Source organism: Tamandua tetradactyla, chromosome 15, assembly GCF_023851605.1.
Source record: "Tamandua tetradactyla isolate mTamTet1 chromosome 15, mTamTet1.pri, whole genome shotgun sequence".
NCBI classification, from domain to species: domain Eukaryota; kingdom Metazoa; phylum Chordata; class Mammalia; order Pilosa; family Myrmecophagidae; genus Tamandua; species Tamandua tetradactyla.
In genome coordinates this window covers 36,169,038-36,189,273 of record NC_135341.1, presented here as the reverse complement: position 1 = coordinate 36,189,273, position 20,236 = coordinate 36,169,038, and the positions used below count along the sequence as shown (strand labels likewise).

Here is a 20,236-nt window from a genome sequence, read left to right as displayed (position 1 = left end):
GATGCGATAACCGAGGCCTCCAAGGAGGAAGGAATGCATTCTTGGTTTCCTAGCTCCAGCGTTTTATCTGTGTCCCCAGACCCTCCTCCCTAGAGCTATCCAAGTATTCTGTGAGTCCTAGACCTCCTATTTTCCTGAAGTTTTTCCTGGCCAAGGGACACCAATTCCACCGAGGATTTGAAGGAGTTGGTACCTCCTGCTCCCTGGCTTCCCTGCCTGACTCCAGAGGAAGATAGCCAGGGTGGCAGGAACCCCAGCCCTTGGAAGACCTGTGGCAGAGAGGGAGGTGGTGTGGGAAGATAATCCATTCCTAATCTAGGATTGTAGAAGGTAGAACCCAATAGTGCCAGGAAGATGTAGCTTCTGAGCTCTAAGGCACAGGGAAATTTAAATAACAGATGTTTAAAACAACCTTCCCTGCAAGCTGGCGGTGCAGTGACCCCTCTGCCGTGATGTGTTACAGCTTAAAAATAGCCCACAATGAACTGCTCTGAGCCCTAGTTGACTCAAGCTTACGTAACTCTGCGTGAAAGATGCCCAGCCACTCCAGCCTGGAGGGAGGGCAGCCAGCAGCACAGCTGCCCGGACTGCAGCCCCTAGCTGGCTAAGAGGCTGGGGTGAGCTCTGCACCCTACCTGGGAGCAGGTCCCCCAACCAGTAACCAACAGAGGTGGGGGTGAAGCAAGGGCTGCCAGAACCACATGTGGCCTTGTGACTGCCAGGAAGAGAACACCAACCACATTTGCAGAGGGGCTGTAAGGAAAGCTATCCTCCTCTTAGGGTCTCTGTGGAGCCCAGACCCAGTGGAGAAGAGGGCTGACTTTAAGGACAGATGGCTGGGTCAGAGAGACCAGGGGAGGAAGCATGTGGGCAGGATGACTGGGGCTACAAAGGAATTCCTTTTTCCCTTTCAACAGAGGGCTCTTAGGCTTGGAGGGACAGGTCAGCAAGACTGATGTCCAGCTGAAGTTGTCTCTGCCAAGGAGCTCAAGGGTGCAACGAGCTCCTTGGGGCCTCCAAGTCTATCATCCAGGCTGCAACACCCCAGGACAGAGTTGTGGCCTGAGGGAGAGAGCACTGGCTTTGAAGCTGATTGAATCCTGTGATCTTGGCCACCAGCTGCTTCCAGCTCCCTGCCTTCCCTTGACACATCCCCAGATCCCCAGTCCAGGGCTGGCCACAATTGTGCAGGGGCTGAACGAACCTGAAAGGGAGCTGAGAGAAGAGGAGGCAGGGATGCTCCTGGCACTAAGAGCCTCTAGTGCACACTGGTCCTGTGCCTCTGGTCACACTGAGCCCACCAGGGATTCAGCACCTTCTCTCAGCTCCTACCGCATGAGCTCAAAATAGGAACACCATGGGCCTGGCCCCTATAGAACAACAGTGGGACTGGTGAGGGTCAAATACATGGGTTCTCCTGCCACCTGCCTAGCAAAGGATAGGCTATCATGGCCACCAGTGCCTCTGTTTCCCTTCCAGAGCCAGGGCTGCCATATTGGTGAAGCAGTAATCCTGGGGACATAGGTGACTAAGGAGGGGCAGAAGCCAAGTCCTGGGATCCTCATCCTGCCAAAACAGGGGAGAGCCAGGAGAGGAACAACTCACTCTTGTCAGTCCCACCCTCTCTCCCTCTGTCTGAGCTTCTCTAAATGCTCTTGTTGCCTCTATTCCTGGGACAGTTTGACAGTACCTGCTAGGCCTAGCATGACCATCCTAGGACCAGGAATAGAGGGTGCTCAGGGCACTGAAAGAACAAAGAACAAGATGCAGAGGCCTTGGGGATGCTCAGGAGCAGAGTCACGCCTCCCTATAGAGAGGCTGGGCTGTGAGTTCCTCCCCTGATTGGACTGATGGGAACAGTCATTTCTCCTGATGATGGCCTGATGGTGTCTAAAGAGTGGCAGTACAAGGTGGCTGGGATTCAAGTGCCATACCTATGGAGTGAGCTGGGTCAGCAGGCTCTGCCACCCCCAGGCACTTGCTGCCTAGCTTTGGGCCAGGATTTCCCACCAGGAGAGGACCAAGAATGAGGACCAGGTTCCAGGTCACCAACCTTAGACAAGAACCCAGCCCACTCAGGGGACCACTGTAGCCAGAGGTGAATATGGCAGCTGTCTGGATTCTCCTGGAGTCTGTGTTTGGTGAGGTAAAGATTCCAATGGCTGGAAACAAACCCCAAAATAGAGTAGAGGGAGAGACAGAGGTTCAGCAGGTCCCACTATGCCAAATGGGGAGTGCTGGGGGTGCTTCACTGAGTCATCCTGACCTCCCCCAGGCCAGTGGAGACACACCTCTGGGCTGGTGGGGCTCCCACAAGGGCAGAGCAGAGGCTTTGGGTAGAGATCCTTGGTTTCTGGGGATCTCAATAGAGGGCGTTCTCCAGGTGTTTTCATATATCAGGGCCAAGCAGTTGGATGCTCAGTGTTCTGCTGCTGACTCCCAGGACTGCTTTTCCCCAGCATCTCTGGCCTCCCTGTGCTTCAGCCACTCCCAGCAGGATCCTTTCCTGCCCTCCCCAGCAGGCACGGGGGTCCCATTCTCTTCTATAGTGAAGGGACTTAGGTCATGCGGTGGCACCTGAGGAGGACACAGGGCCTCATGGGCTGTGCTGAGCAAGTGGCTGGTTCAGGCCACTGTCCCAAGAGGATCCAGGATTTGGAATGGGGTTGTATCTGGAGCCCTCAGGTGTGAACCCCCACCCCCAACACACCCAGAAAGCCTTTGGATCCCTGGGAAAATTGCCCAAAAAGCTGAAGCTGAGGTGTAAGGGGAATCTCAGGCCTGACTCACAGTCCCCTATCAAAGCAGGTCAATCTGCCCCAAGCATGCCCCCCAGGTGCCAGACGACAGTGACACCAATGAGCAGTCAGAAGGTGAGAGTCATTTGTTGCTTCCTCGGCTCTAGTTCCTTTCCTGGCCTCCCCCTGGCCTTTACCCCAGACTTTACTGGCACTTGCTTGCCTCCAACTCCACCGGGTTTTGATGGAGGGAAACAAGGCAATATGGCTGGTGCATGTTTTCCACAGCTCATGGTGGGAAGACCAGACTCCCAAAGACCTTGGAAATACCTCTGTTAATTTTATCTCACCCCAAGGGTTGGGGTGGCCCAGCCTTCACCAGCCCTGAAAGCTGCCCAGGAACCTCCTAGTTCCCTCAGCCCACCTGGGACCTAGAACCAACCCTCCTCTCCTGTCCCCACTGGCAGCCCAGTGAGGAATTTGAAACCCTGATACATTTCCAGCTCTTGACACTCCAGATGGGCTTGGGACCATCAGGTGGCTTTGAGATTGGAGTTCAGAGCTTGACGGCTATGGTAGTGGGGGGTGGGGGGGCAGCTGTACCATCATCCAGGAGCCCAGACGCCTGCTTCACTGGGGAGTCCTGGCCCTGGAGGCCCTTGGCCCAGAAACAGACCGAAAGTCCCACATTCTGGATGCACAGGAAACCTAAAACTCCATTGAGGTGTCTCTCTCTATAGCCCCTCTCCTCAGTTTGGGACACTTCTCTCCAAGCTTCCTTCCAGTCCAGAGACACCTTTCCTTTCTGGGCCCCTTTCTTGTGATCAAATGAGCCAGTGGTTCATGAACCACAGAGGCTCAGTGGAAAAGGAGAATCAATTCAGCTTCTCTCATACACCCCCACCCCCACCCCCCCACCCAGTACTTGGAGCTCTGGGTGACACTTAGATCCCCAGGATAGGGCTGGGGGGTGAAGACTGCAAGTTGGGATGGAGGCAGTCCTTTTCAACTGGCATGGGGCCATGGCTGTGGGCAGTACTTCAGGACACTCCACTCACCTCTTTCCCAGCCTCAGGGGTGACACAATTTTACTCCACACACAGAGAGACAAGGGACCAGTGGCCAAGTCTGCAGAGCAGCAACCTCATCTGTGCCTGCACTGAGAGGGCATCAGGGGTGGAGAGGTGGATAGCTCCATCTCTGCCCTCCCTCAGCTAATTGGCCCCTAATCTTCAGACTCTGGCCTTCGAAAAGTCCTCCTTTCAACCTAACCCACCTGTCCTCAGTATCCTTGGGGTAACCAGGTGACAGAGTAGCAGCCAGTATGGATGGAGAACAGCTAGGCAGCACTGGTGCTAAGGAGGCCCCCACTCAGGTCACCAAGGGGTTCTTGCCCCAATACCAGAGCAGAGGGGAGGAAATCTCCCCTCCTTTGGGTAAGCTGATATTTACCAGCTGGTGGGATAGGGGACTATGGGGCTTCGGAGCAAGGAAGTAGTACCACCATGAGCCACGTCCTGGACCTAGGTCCACCCCTAGCACCTAGGGGAAGCAGTGGGAGGGAGAAGCAATTCTCTTCCTCCAGTGGAGCCCGTCCCCCACCCCCAGTGGCTATTGTGCAGTGGCCTTCGTGATTATAAATAGCCCGGGCAGTTGGCACCTTGCAGAAGTGTGGAGCAGACGCCTCACCGTCTCTCTCAAGGCTGCGAGGGCACTGCTGGCAGGGTTGTGGGGGTGGGGTGGGGCAAGTCTCCATGTCTTGACAGTGTTTGTGTGGGTGGGAGGAGTGGAGTAGAGTAGAGTTTGCAGGTAGAACATGGATCCCTGGAAAGGCCTAGGGACTTAGGAAGGATGACAGATGAGCCAGGCAGTGGAACAAACTCTCATGGCTGCCACATACTCAATTCACCCACCTTAGTCCTATCCAATAGCCCCTAGGGCCTTGCAACCTAGATTCTGGGCCTTGCCCAACTTCCTGTTTTCTGGAGCCATACTGACACAACCCGTTTCCAGCCTCATGACCGTTGCATGTGCTGCTCACTCTGCCAAAACTTCTCTCCCACCAACTCTGGGCCTGGCAGTTTTTGTCCTGTCCTTTAGACCTCAGCACAAATGTCACCTCCTGGGGAAGTATGCCTTATCTCTCTATCTAAAGAAGCCCTCCAATCCCTCAAAGCAGCATCCTGTCCTTTTATTTCATAACATTTACCACAATTTTTACTTGACTGCTAACTTGTTTACTGGTTTAAGGGCCAGTGCTGTGCAGTCACCACTGAGTCCCCTGGCACAGAAGGCTGGGCACACAGCAGATACTCCATAAATATCCATGCAAGAAGGAAATACTGTTCTCACTCATTCCATGTGCATAGTGAGGCACCCAACATGCCCTGCTCATGCCCCATTACCTCTGGAGGTTAAGGCTCTGGCCTCCCTCCATTATGGCATGGCCCAGGGAAAGGTTGAGGTTAGCTTGCAGCCATTAGGCAGGTCCATCCTTTGCGGGCAGGGGGCTGAGGTCATGTAGGTCTTGGGGGTTCTGAAAGGGGCCGTGGCCGTGCTGTGCTTCCGTATGCCTGTGGGGATGGAGGCTGTTTCAGAGGCTCGTTCACTCCGTCCACAGTGCCAGGGCCCAGGTTCATGTAGGCCATGGATAGTTGTACGTAGTGGTCTCCGCGCAGTGTGGCTGCCACACACTCCACTTCCTGGGCCAGTTCCCCAAAGGTGGGTCGCACTGCTGGCTCTGCAGCCCAGCAGCGCTGCATCACTGCATACCTAGAGGAGAAGGGGGTTTTAGGGGGTAGAGCACCTCTCACCAGGGCTTCCCCACCTCCCTCAGGCTACTCACTGACTGTTAAACCCCTGGCTGGCCTCATAGGGGTGCGGACAGGTGACAGGGCCTGGTGCCCAGCATCACCCAGGCAGGGGCAGCTCTTATCACTGTGATTGCCATTCCAGGCCTGCCTTCCCACCCTGGTAGAGGTCGAATTGCCTAGGGATTAAGAGCTTGGATTCCTGCACCCTATGGCCTAGACCGTGTGATTTGGCAATTTTTTTAACTTCTCTGTGCCTCCAGGTCCTTTTCTGATCACAGAACAGTTGGGGCATAAGTTGAAAGGATGGCTGTAAAGTGCTTAGCACACAAACTATCTTAGCCTGGCTCACGAACTATCATGGGTATCAACACACATCTTCCAGGAAGGAAGCCTGGGTACAGTGATTTAAAGTCCTGAGAGAGAGGCATCTAGGGCAGCACCAGTGATTCCAAAGTAAAGGTCCTCCAGGTTTGCACAGTGGGTCCTAATTCATGTCCTGTTATCTTGGGTATGAGATGCCTGCCTTAAATCCCTGTCCTACAAGTAGTACCTCATGTAATTTTCAGACTCTCTAAGAGTGATGATTATTAACCCATTTTAAAGATGAGGATGCTGAGGCCCAGAGAAGGGAAAGGACTTGCTTTGGTGTAATGGCTGTTGTGGTGTGCCACCCACATCCCCCTTCAGTATTGCCTGCTAAAGGCTCTTGGCTAAGGCTCTCTCTGGAAATTGCCCTAGGCAAAAAGAAACATCTCCACCCCCACCCACACCCCCCAAGCTCACATCCCACCCTCTCTAGACAGCTTATGGCTAATGATTGGTTGATGCCTGGTACAAAGATATGACCCTTGGCCTCAGAAAAATCTGAAGGGTCTTCCCAGCTCAAGAAATCTTGATGGGCTGGGCTGTGGGCTTGGGTGTACCTGAACCACAGTCAGCTTCTCTGTCTGCCCCACCCTGCCTCCCTCATCCCTAACCTACCAACAAACCCCTTGCACACAAATTTCCATCTCAGAATCTGTTTCAAGGCGCTCATCCTGAACAGGAATCAGGAATCAAGTCAATTTCCCTTACTTCAAATTAGATGTATTAGTAAAATGAGTAATAAAGATAGACCCAAGGCAGGGAGGGCTGAGAGGTAGGGGTACTCACACCCTTTCTGGAGCATAGCCTGAGACAGGAGCCATCAACCACCTTTACCTCTGACCCAGCTCTTGTTTGAACTGCACAGACCTGAGCCCAGCTTAGGCATGTGCGGTGCTTATCAAGCCGAACCTCAGCACCAAACCCACCCCGTGAGCACGGATGACAGCACTGCTCCCTATGGAAATGAGGAATCTGAAACCACATTCAGTGGGGGGAAAAAAAAAACCTGATTTGGAGCTGGGGGTAGGGGGCAGTGTGGGAGTTGATGGAACCTTTCCTTGAGGTTAATGAGTGGGAAAGATGGGAAACAGCCCCCTTTGGTAGAAGTGGGGTGAGAGTAGTGCTGGGAAATAAAATCACGGGCTTCGACCCAGACTCTGAGAAGAGAATGCTGTTACTATGGCAACCATGATGTCCTCCCAGCATCCTTCTCTGGATGGGGGCAGGACCAGTCCAGAGATGAGGAAACTGAGTCCCACTGAGGGTTCCTGACATAGTCAACCAGAGGTTGAGACACAGAACCAGGCCAGGAACCTGTCTCTTGCCCCCTCTACATCTCTGGGGCCCAGCTCCCTCTCCACTACCTGCTCCGCATACTCACAGGGAGTTAGGGCAATACTCCGGCTGAGGCAGACGCCGACCCTGGGCCAGGAAGTGGGTGAGGTCAAAGGGGTCGATGTGGGGGTATGGCGGGGCACCCCGTGTTAGCAGCTCCCACAGCAGCACACCAAATGACCACTGTGGGGAAAGGGGAGAAGTGAGTGTACTCAATCAACTCCCAGCCCAAAACTGGAGGGACAGACAGGTTTCCTATCTCCTAAAGTCCTCCAGCTAGAAGTAGGGAAAAACCCCCTCCCCGTGCTGATTCCATCCCTCAGCACCTCACACGTTTCTTCCCTCTGTCTCCCACCACCACCTAAGTCTTGGCCTACTTTTCAGAGGGAAAAAACTGAGTTGGGGATAAGCAGGGGCTGGATTGTCCATGAGCCAATGAGCTCCTTGTGGGTATCAGAATCCATGTTATGCTTGCCCAAGGGGTGGGCACATGGGATGTGGGGTCACCAGCCAGAGGATTCCCTCGGTTCTGATCATCATCATCTGGAGCTGAATGGACAAGGCTGAGTACACTCCCAGGGGGCTGAGGCTCTGTGGACTCTGGGGCAGGTGGGGCCTCACCACATCAGATTTGGTGGTGAACCTGTACGTCTGAAGGCTCTCCAGTGCCATCCACTTGACAGGGAGGCGAGGGTGGCGGTGATGCCGGATGCTGTAGTACTCCTTGTCCAGGATGTCACGGGCTAGTCCAAAGTCAGCCACCTTGACTGTGAATGACTCGTCCAGCCTGGGAGGGGGTATTGTACTTAGGACCGGCCCCTAGAAGGCCCTGAACCCACCTGTTTCAGGCCTCATGGGATTGCAGAGCCAGACTGTCGAGTCCAAATCTGTGCTGGGCAGACAGGAAAACTGAGGCCCAGAGGGTTGGGGGGATGTGTCCAGGGCTGCACAGCAAAGGCCCTTCCTTGAGGTGCCCTTGGGCAAATGTATACCCTGGGGCCCTGCCCCTCCTGGTCCCTCACATGCAGTTCCGAGCAGCCAGGTCCCTGTGCACAAACTTCTGTTCTGCCAGGTATTCCATGCCGCGGGCAACCTGCAAGCCGAAGCTGATGAGGTCCTTCACTGTGGGGTTCTGGTGGGTTGGTGGACACAGGTGGGTTGGTGGGCAACAGCAGAGCAGCTCCTTCCCCAGCTGCCACCCGAGCACCCCAACCCAAGACCAGCTGGGCACCGACCCGCTGGGGTGAACGGATAAACTGGAGCAGGTCTCCGTGGTGCATGTAGGGCAGCAGCACACAGGGCAGCCCCTCAGGTGGAAGCACGATACCGATGAGAGCCAGCACATTCAGGTGGTGTAGGCCACGCATAAGCAGCCCCTCACGCAGGAAGGCCTCGACCTCCTGCACCTCTGTGATACCTGCAGAGCAGGTGAGTCAGGCCCAGGGCAGGGAGGCCCCTTACCAAGGTCAGATGGGGAAATGGAGAAGAACGCTCTTCTGTTCATGGTCACTCAGCGAAACGGTAGCACAGCAATAATGAGGACCCTGCCAGTCTGGGGATCCGTGCCCTGCCTCTCCAGCCCCTGCCCTACTTACGGCTCAGTGACTTGATAGCACAGTGGATTTGATTCTGATCCTGGTCTGTGTATTCCCCGTGATAGACAATTCCAAAATGGCCTGTACAGGGAGAGGTAGTGAGAGGGACCCCAGCCCACAGCACTTGCACTGCTCCCTCTGACTAACAACCAGACCTCAAAGCACCAACTGGCCAATCTGACACTAAGAATGAGCAGCAACACAAAAGGTCAAATATTGTATGATCTCACTTATAGGAAATAACTAGAATATGCTAATTCCTAGAGACAGGAGAAGGTGACAAGGAACTGGCATAGGGAATGGGAAGTTATTACATGTGTAGAGTTGCTGTTGGGTCACAGAAAAGTTTCAGTAATGGATGGTGGTGATAGTAGCACAACATTCTGAATATAATTCACACCAAGACTGAATGGTTAAAATGGGAAATCTTATGCTGTATTTATGTTAGCATAAGAAAAATTTTTTAAAGAAATAAAAATGAAAAGCTAGATAATAAGCAGTATTTTCAGTAACTTAATATAGCAGTAAACAACAACAACCAAGCAGCAGTTGCATGAAGATAAGACCTGCCGCCCTCCCATGCCCACTCCCATCCATGCCAGAACCCACTGAAGACAGACCTTTTCTAATCTAGTTCACAGATGAGCAAATGGACCCAGAGAGGTTAAGTGGTGTCCAAGTTCACACAGCTTGGTGAGAAAGTCAGAGAAGAATCTGGCCCAACTCTCCCTTGAGCCCATATTGCCATAGGACCCCAGCCCTGCCCCAGCCCCTTCACCTTTGCCAATGACTTGGTCACTGTGAACGACCACCTGGTCATGGGGAATCAGCACGTCCTTGACCTCGGCCAGGAGTGTGGAGTCCAGGTCCTGGAGCCTGATGGACTCTGTCCGGAGCAGTGGGACACAGGACTCATCCTCATTGTCTGAGGTCACTCTGTGGGCCTGGGAATTACAGCCCGTACCCTCAAAAGCAGGGGGTCCTGTGGGGGAGAGAGGGGATGAGGGGTTTGGGGAACAGAAGGAGTAGCCCCAGCTTCCAAGTATCTCCATCACCTCACCAAGGCCATTTCTGTAGTCAGAGCCTGAGCGGAGGAGAGTCAGGGGGACAGTTCCAGTGGTCCGGTCCAGTGATGCCAGGTCATCCAGGTTGGGAGAAAGGACTGTGGAAGGATGATCCTTGGTGGCCAGCCTCTCAAAGTTCCTCAGGGCAACCCCACCCAGGAATGCGGGCAGACTTCCAAAGGCCAGGCAGAGAGGGATGTAGGGAATTGGAGTTGTCATTGTTCAGGGATAAAGCTGAATAGTTGTAGGGGTGGTGGGGGGCTTACCTAGCTGTTTCCTCCGCCACCAGTAACTGAAGACCAGAACAGTGGCCAGCGCAGCCACAAGCAGGAGCAGGGCCAGCAAGACACCAAGAAGTGTGCCCTGCGGGAGCCCCTCTAGGCCCAGGTGCATCACCGTGCCCAGGAAGTGACACTCACCATCCACGCACACCTGGGGGCAAGTGGCAGCTCAAGCCTGGCTGGCGGGTCCTTCACCCACGTCTCCTGTAGAGAGCCAGCTGGGCTGCCTACCTGCAGTGGGGCGCCGTCCTTGCCGAGTCGCAGGGAGTGGGGCAGGGGGCAGACGACCACATCCCCCCGGAGCTCATGCTGGCAGCTCTCACCGCCCACAGTCACGTTCACATGCACGCAGTCAGCCACAGCGCCCAGCCCAATATACTGTGGAGATGGTCATGAAAACCTGCCAGTAGCTCCCGCTTCCCTTGGGCGGGCTTCAGCCTTAAGCCCCCCACTCCACTGCCCCTGCTCTCTGCCAACCCCACACCTACTTGGAACTTAACGGCATACTCTTCGGGTTTCAGGGGGGCCAGGTTGGCACTGGGCGGATGGGGTGGAGGCAGGAAACGAAAGCCAGGCAGTGTGAAGCCAGCAGCTCCATCCCCCCAGGCACTCAGGTTCCCCATCATCCACCCCTGGGAGCCTCGGGGCACGTACTCAGGCAGGCGGCACCGATACTCCTCAGGAAGCTGCCCCTCACACTGCTGGGACCCACAGAAGGGTGGTTAGCCAGGTGCCTCACCTATGGCCACTCTAGTCTCCTCAGCCCAGCCCGGGAGGGGGCTGGAGTTCAGGGGACCAGGCTAGCCTTCCTCTGTCCTGGCCAGCGCTCATTCCGCGCCTGCCAGCACCGGCTCACCCTGTTTTCCACTGCCCTAAGCCCGTCGTGGAATGATAGCACTAGGCGCCATGCTGAAGTCAGGTGCTGGCCACGGATAGTGACCCGGGAGCCACTGTTGGGGAAGACAGGGTGGTGGGCTTGGGGTGCGCACGGAGGTTGGCTGCCTCCCCCTTGGAGACGAGAGCAGACAGGGAGGTGGAACTTACTTGTAGCCACAATTGGGGCTGATGCCCAGCACGATGGGGTCTTCCTGGTAGTGAAAGATCCAGGAGCCAGGCACCTCGGCACCCCCTACCTGCAGGCGTAGGGGGACGCTGGCAGTGGTGGCCCCGGGGGGGGTGGCGCATAGAAGCTGCCCCTCACTGACCCTGCGGAACGGGGTGATTGGACTCGGAAGCACCACTCTGTGGTGACCAGTTTCCGCTCCCTCCCAGTTCATCTGTTGCTCATTCCCCCCAGCCACCCTTACTCCACTGGTCTCTCTGGTGATAGGGTAGGTGGTTCCAGTAAGACCCCCAGGAAGGTGGGGAGGAAACAGGCTTCCTACAGCCTTGGCTGAAACAGATGGACTTTGGGATGGGCCCTCTTGCCATTCTCACATCATCACATGTGCTGAGAGCAAACTGCCACTGGGCTGAAAGGGGCAGCAGACCCTTCTTCCTGGTCTTGCTCCCCTTACCAACTGTGTGTTGGCCCTCCTCTCTCTCTCTGCCCTGACAGCGTGCCAGGTCTCCCCCTGGTGAGGGCTCCTTGAGGTGGGGCCCTGTGACCTCCCATCCCCTTGCCTGTTGGTACTTACTGTTCCAGCACGCATTCGGTCCCATTGACCAGTACAGCCCGGCTGGTGCCTACAGACAGGCCCTGGCCTTCCAGGGTGAGGCAGGTGCCCCCTGCCTGTGGGCCAAACAGGGGCTGCACGGCTGTCAGCACTGGCTCCTAGGAGAAGACAGGTGGCTTCGTTGTAATAGGGCCTCACCCCAAGTATTTCCCTACCCATATTTCCTGACCAGTCAATGTCAAGGGAACAGAAGGGGCAAGGTGGCCTCACCACAAAAGAGAAGCCTTGCAGCATGGAAGTTCCTTCTACCCGGAAGTGGTTGCCCAGCGGCATGTTGGTTACAGTGAGACTGACGTTAGTAGGCCCAGTTGCTTGTGTGCCCAAGGGCTCCAGCATACACTGAAGCTCCTCTACAAAGTCCTTCCGGGGTGCAAGGCTGGGACATGGGGGTGACCACTGATGTCAGCTGGGTCACACAGGCCTGACTGCATGCCCCTCTGAGACCAAAGGTGACATGTCCCCATTCAGGCCTGCTCCAGGGTACACAGGAGCGGGGTGGGGGTGGGGGGGCAGGAACCAACCTTGCCCAGCACATGCCTCCACAGACAGGAGAAGCATGTGCAGGCTCAGAAAGGAGCAGAGATGTCTCCCCAGGCAACATACAAGCCAGAGCCCCTACCAGCCAGTAGTTTGCCACATAACCTCTCAGTCCTAATAAGTAAAGGGCAGGATCTCAGAGGGAAGGGTCTTCCGGGGTGTCCCCAATAGACCTGATTGTACCTGAGGTTTGAGGTGTCCTTGGGCAGCACCTGGCAGGGACTTTGGCCCACGGTGACCTGATGGGTGTCCTCAGGCACCACGCCAGCAGGTTGCAAGTAGAAGTTGGAGCCACAAAGTGTCAGCCTCATGCTGCCCCTTAAGGGCCCGTCATGGGGGTAAAACTGAGGGAGGAGGGCAGATATCTGAGTCCCTTTGTGGCAGACAAAGTCTCATCTGCTTCCCCAAAGTCTTCTGTCACACTCCTTGCCTGCCCCATACTCTATACACTCTAGGTTACTTGCTAGTCCTCAAATACTCAAGCACTTTCCTCTCTCCAAGTTTTTGTATATGTCATCCTCTCTGCCAAGAATGCTCTCCTTGTAGATATTGAGGGCCACCCAGACCTAAGGAAGATTGTGGTCAAGATCTGCTGAGCCCCACCTCAGGCCCGGCTTGTCCCACCCTTACCTGTGCCCTGATAGGGGAGCCGTACCTTGGTGAGCTCAGGTGGGCAGTGGTCTTGTTGCCAGGAGCCGGGGCACTCCTTCTGCCGGCCACACATGCCCCCACACCAGCCACAGCCCATGAAGCGCTGTGCACGTAGGCACCTCCCACAGGTGAGGAAGTGGTGGCAGCCAGGGCCCTGGATGGGTACCCTAAAGACCTTGGGGTAGGAGACTGTGGTTTAGGGGTGGCTGATGAGGGGACCAGGCCCCATAAACTCCCTGATCCCATTCCAGATCAGAGTTATGGGACCTATGTATGTCAATGCCTCCCTGGATTTGATGGGAGCTCCAACCCTGGCCCATATTACCTGGTCCCCAGAGGCAAAGAACAGGTCGTCCCCAAGGCGACTGACGTCCCGCTGCACAGGCTGCCCATTGCTGCCCAGGGAGAAGTTGGACACATACCGCAAGTAGCTAAGAGACCTGGCCAGCTCCACCTGGGACAGTTCAGCTGTCAACAAAAGAGGGATGGGGACAGGGATCTGGGGCGAGGGAGCTATGGGGATGCGAGACTCACCTGCAGGATGCGCCCATCAGCTGTGCCCATGTGGGCCACTGTGACATTATCAAGGCGTGTCACATGTAGTGCAGTGATCTGCACCGGCCCCAGTAGCCCGTTGAATAGGTCCACACGTGAGAAGCTGCTACTGACCAGCAGAGGGAAGTGATGGCAGCTGGTATTGGGACTGGGGGCTACCAGGCCAGGCTGGGGAGGACCAAGGAGTGGGTCAGGGCTCAGCCTCATCCACTGACCCCTTGGTGTCTCCATCAGTGATCACAGCAGACCAACACTCCCACTCCTCATGGGGCATGGCTGGAGAAGGATCTAGGATGGCCTGCCAGCCACCCCTCCACAGGGCTCTCAGAGGTACCAGGGGCAGGAAGGAGGCCTGGGCCCCCACCCTTTCCTGTTCTATTCTGCCACATCCATTCTGATAATGTTTCTGATTTTTTCAGACCCTAGCTCATTCTACCCTCACAGCGACTCTGTAGAGTGGGTGTTCTCACCACTCCTCATTTTACAGATGAGGAAACAGGCTCAGAGTGGTATGGCCACCCATCCAAGGTCTCACAGTCCCTCAGGCGAGGAGCCAGGTTTGAATTCTGAGCTCTTAACCAGAGTCCTCTACTGGCTCTTTCCTGACCTTTCATGTGCACTTTAGCAAACTGGCCCCTTGCATAAATGAGGGGCTAGACTTTGTGGTTGAATTGGCCAGCACAAGGCTGGTAATATGGTCCTTTTCCCTGAGATTCCAAAGGTCATCCTGTACTTCCAGGTGTTCCCTAGATAAATTCAGGGTACAAAACTGTAAATTGAAGCCAAGGGCTTAGGTTGTCAGGCTAGGTCTCAGGGGTCAGAAGACAATAACCCCTCCCCTGCTCTTAGAATGGGAATGATTGCACCCAGGGCAGGACTGTGGAAGCATCTGGAAAACCAGGAAGCCAGAATGTGAGTAGGAGGTATTAGAGCTGGGTAGGAGGTATAAGCATGGCTCATCAGCCCCAGGTGCTCAGGACCCTCCCTCACCAGCCCCAAGGGCACTACTCAAGACCAGAGTCCCTGAGGTGCCCCCATCAAACCAAGAAGACTTAAACCAGTCCTGAGTCTTCAATGCTGATCAGGGGCCTGGGGAGCTGGGCTGAGAAACCCTCATGCACCCTGGTGTTGTCAACTAGGTGAGTAGAGGCTGGGACTCTGTTCTCACCTAAGGTGGGTGAGGGGCCTGGGCCTAGCAGGAAGCCAGCCAGGTGTTTTCTGTATGACTCAGCGACAGGTGGGGCTTTGAGGTGGAACAAGACGCCCTACCCCAGCCAGGGCCACACCCCTGCCTCTTGCCTGAAGGCCCCAGAGCTAAGGCTTGTCTAGGGGGCCCTGTCCCTGCAAATACATTACTTAAGTGCCCAAATGCCCCATGGATGAGGGTGACTGCCCCTGACAACTCATGGTCCCAGCCTCTACTCATCTAGTTGACAAACCAGGGTGCATGAGGGTTTCTCAGCCCAGCGAAGACTCAGGATTGGTTTAAGTCTTCTTGGTTTGATGGGGGCACCTCAGGGACTCTGGTCTTGAGTAGTGCCCTTGGGGCTGGTGAGGGAGGGTCCTGAGCACCTGGGGTTGCTGAGCCATGCCTATACCTCCTACCCAGCTCTAATACCTCCTACTCACATTCTGGCTTCCTGGTTTTCCAGATGCTTCCACAATCCTGCCCTGAGTGCAACCCCCAAATCATTCCCATTCTAAGAGCAGGGAAGGGGTTGTCTTCTGACCTCTGAGCCCCTTGGGTTTCCTGAGGCCAGTCAGGAACACACGATGGGGGCTGCCCTGGTAGCTCTTTGCCTAGAGTCACTGGACAAACACTGCCTGGGGCTGGTGCACATACCTCCCAGAGCGCTGGCTAACCTGTCAGCAGAGCCCAAGATTAGCCTTCCTGGAGCCTGGTACTGCCTGGTCCTGCTGGGTATCTACTGACCCACTGACCACTAGCCAAGTTGGGTGGAGATACTCATTCCCTGTAGAGAAGGAGAGGAGGGCAGGGAGGGATGCCCAATCCCTGACAAGGGGTCCTCATCCTCAGGGCTTTTTCAGCCCAGAGGGACTCAGTTGAAGGAGAGAGGCTGAAGATCTCCCACCCTCACTGGATGTTCACTCTTGGCCCACCTCTGGGGCATCCTTAAGAGCTGGAAAGGAGTTAGTTGAGAATGTCACAGTGGGACCAGGGCCACATAGTGTCAAGAGATCCTGAGAGCTGTAGCTGTGGGTCAGCTCACTGAAAGGCAAAGGCCACTTGTACATTGTTCCCCTCACCCCATTTTCTTGATTTAATGTCTTATAAACTTGGATGGGACTGTTTCAATGGCGCCGAGGGATCGGTTTTGGTTCTGTCCTCAGGGTAGCAGTTTAAGGAACGTCTTATTTGTTTCTGCTCCAGCTCCCTGACACCATGACAGAAGAGAACCTGGGTAGGATCTGATATAAGGAGCCCTCAATTCAGCCTGGGATGTGGAGCCTTCTGCCCAGGGTGGGAAGGGGACTGAGGACAGGCCCCAACTATGGTGGAAGAACATCTAGAGACTCCTGTTTGGTGGACAATTCCAATCAGTCCCTGCCAGGCCTTCACTCATCCCCAGATGTTTACAATAGCTCGTACAAGACTGAGGTGAGACTACCTGAACCTTCTAGAGCCAAGCTGCCTTCCTATGTGCCCCAATCACCTCCAGGAAAGCAATCAATGGTGGGTGGGCCAGTGAAGCCCAGGCCTTCCAGGATCCCCAACAGGGACCTAGCCTTGCTCAGCAGGCTTCCTGAGACTGGGGTAGGGGACACTTTCTGAGAACTCCTGCCCCACCCACTTTGGAAAGAACATAACAAGTGTTTCCACAGGGAAAGTGAAACTGTGTTGGCAAGCGGCTGCGTGAGTCTGAGTCTGCAAGCATCGCATATTTGTGCATGTGTACAGGGCTGTTTTGCTGTGTGTGTATGTGAGCACGCATCCCTGAGGGTATGCGTGGCAGACAGGCAGGCAGGGGAATGGGAGGGGATGCCCACCATTCTACCCAGAGTTTGGGGGCCATGTCTGGCAGGGAGACAGTTGTGACGGTTATGATGCAATCTAGTTCTCACATAAGGGAAACCATCTGAAAAATCAGAGGTCATGATGGCTGGGAGAAAGAGCAGGATAAGGTAGCCAAAGGAACCAGCTCAGCTGGCAGCCCCCATCCCCACCCCAGTGTGGCTTTTGTTTGGTTGATTCCCCAACCCACTCCCAGCATTAAGGAATTGGGTGGAAGAGAAGGTTTTTCCCCATCTACCCTCCCTGTCCCAGATTCTTTCAGTAGTGAAAGGGAAGCAGCCTGGATTCGGCCACGTGCATGCTGATAACAGGTGAGGGCCCATTCATTCTGCTCACCGGATTAGGACAAAAGCTGGGCGCCTGGAAGAAGTCCAGGCCTCGCCGGAGCCCCGGGGGCACGGGCGGCTCACAGCAACGCTCCACACCCTGCTCGATGAGGCTGTTTAGCAGGTCGATAGGGAAGGCACAGACGATGGAGTTGGGGCCCACACTCGGGCGGCCATCCCTGTTCGCAGCGAAGACCCCAAATAGCACATCCTCGCCCTCTGTAATGCTCAGCTCAGCGGCTAGTGGGGCGCCCACCGGAGCGGTGTGAGCGGCCTGCAGAATCGGGTAGGGCTGTCCGCCGTCGGGAGCCCCGCGGCGCCGGCGTTTAGGCGCGAATCGGCAATCAAGGATCAGCTCACGGTAGTCGGCCAGCTCGGCCTCGGTGGCGCTGAGCCGTGCCAGGCGCGTGTGCAGGGTCCCTGGCACAGCCGCTACGCTAGGCGGCTGCACGGACAGGAAATACACGAAGGCTCCGGCACGGAAGCTGTGCACGTATTCGATACGGTAAGAGGAGAGGTGCGCAGGCAGCACTGACAGCGCCGCAAAGTCTGGTGCGAATCCCGAGGCATCAGCCTTGAGGCGCCGAATAGACACCGAATGCGGGCTGAAGCTCGCAGCCACCGCTGAGTCTAGGGAGGAGGCCACGTAGAAGTAGGAAGCCTGCCCTTGCTCAACCACGGTCACGCGGGTGCCCAGAGGGCTGGCCACGCAGTCCGGGCAGTGATCTGGCCGGTTGAGGTGGGCAGAGAAGAGGCAGGCTGGCGGTGCCAAGTGCACAGCTGCCCCGTGGGGCTCCAGCTCGTGTAGGAAGCAGCGGCCGTGCAGACTCGAGCCGCAGCTGACCAGGGCAGGTAGCCCTGGCTCCAGCACCAGCACCTGCGTGTCTGTGTCACCCGGGGGGCCGTAGGGACCCGGACCACAGGCCGCACAAGTGTGGCAACCCGGATCCCCAGTGGGGCCCGTGGACAGGCTCTGGACGAGCTTCAGGTCGGGTCCCAGCACGTGCAAGCGGTTGCGTGTGGCCACGAATACAGCACTCCCGTCCTCACCGCCCTCGTGGGTCGCTACGGCCTGTACCATGCCATCGGCTGAGAAGTTGGGCACCGTGTACTCCGTGTCAAAGTCTCGGGTAGCGGTGTAAGGAATGCGTGGGCACTGCCAATCGCGGTCCGCTGCGGGCACCGGCGGTGGTGATAGCAGCACCAGCAGCACCAGCAGCAGCAGAGAGGCCAGTGGCGGCGACGGGAGAAGTGCCATCTAGGGCCCCCGCTGGGATCCCTGCAGGCCCAAGTCTGGCCAGGAGCGGGCTTGAGACCAGCATCCAGTGCCGGTCCCGCGAGCTTGCGGGGTGCGGCCCCGGTCCGGGGCTCTTGTGTAGCCCAATTCTCGCCCTTGGCCCCAGCCTGAGCGGATGGCGGATGGTGCGGACGCACAGATCGATCGAGAGCGGAGCAGTAGACTCACCTGACGCCCCAGCTGCGGCTCCCAACTGGCGCAAAGAGAAAAGTCGGCGGAGGCCAAGGGGCCGGGCGGGCGGGACCGAACATAGGGGCGGGGCTGTGGGCGGGCCCGCGTTGAAGGCCTGGTGTAGCTCAACCTCTCCACCCACCCGACACTTCCCGCCCTCGGAAGCCTGGATTCTGCATCTTTTCTTGGGCACCTTTTTCTCAGCGGCCTGTGGATGAGTGGGTGTGCGTGGGGTGGCCTAGAGAGAGATGAGCGGGCTTGAGCCGTCGCATTCCTCTCTCCACGACCAAATGGGCCGATTTGGGGCTGGGACAGGGCCCACCCCGCACTAATGTAAGTGCTGGAACAACCTGGCTCAACAACCTGGCTCATTTCTTCCCGTGGCGCCAATTTGCAGCTACACCCCCAACTCCATACAGACGCAGGTGTCCGGGTGGGGTTTGAAGGGGGGGGCACCCATCTGGGGAGCAGAGAGGAGGAGTATGGGGGCAGACAAAGGAGAAACTTGAGAATACCCCAGCAGGAGGACAGATAGTGTGGAGAGCCTCTCTCTGAGGGCAGGGGCCATCCTGCCATGGGTCTACGGCTGTGACAGGATGGTGTCAGAGGGAAATGTGTTGCTTCCTCCCCAAGCTGGGTAGTAGAGGGTTATAGGATGGAGCTGGATCCTGCTGGCTGGACTTCTGACTTGGGGGAGAGACAGCCTGTGTGGTGGCTCAACCCTGCTCTGGTCCCTCCACCAAAGCCTTAATGTATGAAAACTGTAGGACTGGTGATAAAACCCACAATGCCAGCCTCCGGAAACCCGATTTTTCCCACTCCTGCTTTCTAGCCCTACTCCAGTGCTTTCCTGATACAGGCGAAGCATCGACATTGGCCCTCAGGATGCCTCTAACCTGCCTTCTGCTCTGTAAGCCTCTGTAAGCTGCCGCTGCTGGGGTGGTCTCAGTCTCTGAAATGAGAATGTAGTTCTCCAATATGTGTGGGGGTGGGGTTAGGGAATGGGGGAGGGCTGGGGACAGACCCCTCAGCCAGGAAGGCATGAACCTGGAGGGAGGGGAAGCAGCTTTACAGAGGGAGGTCTGAGGGACCAGTGGGCAGTGGATCTTGTGCTGTGAGGAGTGGAGTGGAGTGGAGTGGGGTGGTGTGGGAGGGAGGGGTCCTGATCGACAAGATTCAGCCTGGTCCTGGAAGCGGTATCTCCTCCCCTTTCCCACCTAGCCCATACTCCAGATGTCTGTATTCTCCAAGTAATCTGACCTTTATAAATGCTGCCCCTCTTTCCAGGAGCAATGGTTCCCCTTCCTCCTCTGGCTGCTTAGGTGGCTCTTCTGGGAAGTCTTCCCGACCTAGACTGCACTAGGCCCCTCTCCTGGCTCCCACAGCCCGGTGTGCTTCACCGATCTCAGCACACTTCACTGTAGATACCTGACTGTTCTCCCTTCCCCCATCCGCAGTGCCCAATGCAAGCCTGGTGTCCAGGTTGGAGCTCAGCAAGCACCAGGTGGAGAAGAAACTGAGTATTGGGCAGCCACACCCAATGGAGGGGAATACATGCCTGAGGCAATGCAAAAGGCGCTCCCTTCCGGAACCAGAATTGTCCCGGAAATGAATAAATGTCCAGGGAAACCAGGGTGTGGTTCCTGTGTTCTGCAGTCAACAGGTCTTAAGATAGTCAGTTACGCAAGGTAAAATTGAAATGAAACACTCTCTGACAGGTACCAGGAACTGGGTCTTTCTATGATACCTATCCCACCTCAGGACTTTCCAAGAAGATTCACTAGTCTTCCTAGATTG

General features: G+C 56.1%; 1 protein-coding gene across 4 annotated transcripts; it reads right to left on the bottom strand.

Annotated features, from left to right (window-relative positions):
- Nucleotides 1-4,360: 4,360 nt before the first annotated feature.
- MST1R (macrophage stimulating 1 receptor) lies at nucleotides 4,361-18,473 on the bottom strand. Of its 4 annotated transcripts, XM_077129261.1 has the most exons (21): nucleotides 16,982-18,473; nucleotides 13,591-13,779; nucleotides 13,382-13,510; nucleotides 13,061-13,231; nucleotides 12,589-12,749; nucleotides 12,079-12,244; nucleotides 11,830-11,966; nucleotides 11,237-11,398; nucleotides 11,049-11,142; nucleotides 10,847-10,893; nucleotides 10,681-10,729; nucleotides 10,424-10,570; nucleotides 10,178-10,343; nucleotides 9,908-10,009; nucleotides 9,626-9,829; nucleotides 8,848-8,928; nucleotides 8,488-8,669; nucleotides 8,275-8,384; nucleotides 7,874-8,039; nucleotides 7,299-7,435; nucleotides 4,361-5,510 (listed from the first exon to the last, which is right to left on the bottom strand). In XM_077129261.1, exons 1-21 carry the CDS (start codon nucleotides 18,227-18,229, stop codon nucleotides 5,255-5,257), a joined length of 4,104 nt encoding a protein of 1,367 aa, XP_076985376.1. In that variant the 5' UTR covers nucleotides 18,230-18,473; the 3' UTR covers nucleotides 4,361-5,254. The 4 variants fall into 4 exon arrangements, with proteins under 4 accessions (XP_076985376.1, XP_076985374.1, XP_076985375.1 ...); XM_077129259.1 differs by having other exon boundaries at nucleotides 10,681-10,893; XM_077129260.1 differs by having other exon boundaries at nucleotides 10,681-10,890.
- Between the last annotated feature and the right edge of the window lie 1,763 nt (nucleotides 18,474-20,236).

What these genes read in the sequence shown, in the direction of transcription:
- MST1R (XM_077129259.1), bottom strand. Translation starts at nt 18,229, where the DNA reads ATGGCACTTCTCCCGTCGCCGCCACTGGCCTCTCTGCTGCTGCTGGTG. An exon ending in TTAGGGCAGTGGAAAACAGG is followed by an intron (nt 10,894 to 11,048) that starts GTGAGCCGGTGC and finishes TGTGGGTCCCAG; the next exon opens with CAGTGTGAGGGGCAGCTTCC. An exon ending in GAGTATTGCCCTAACTCCCT is followed by an intron (nt 5,511 to 7,298) that starts GTGAGTATGCGG and finishes CTTCTCCTCTAG; the next exon opens with GTATGCAGTGATGCAGCGCT.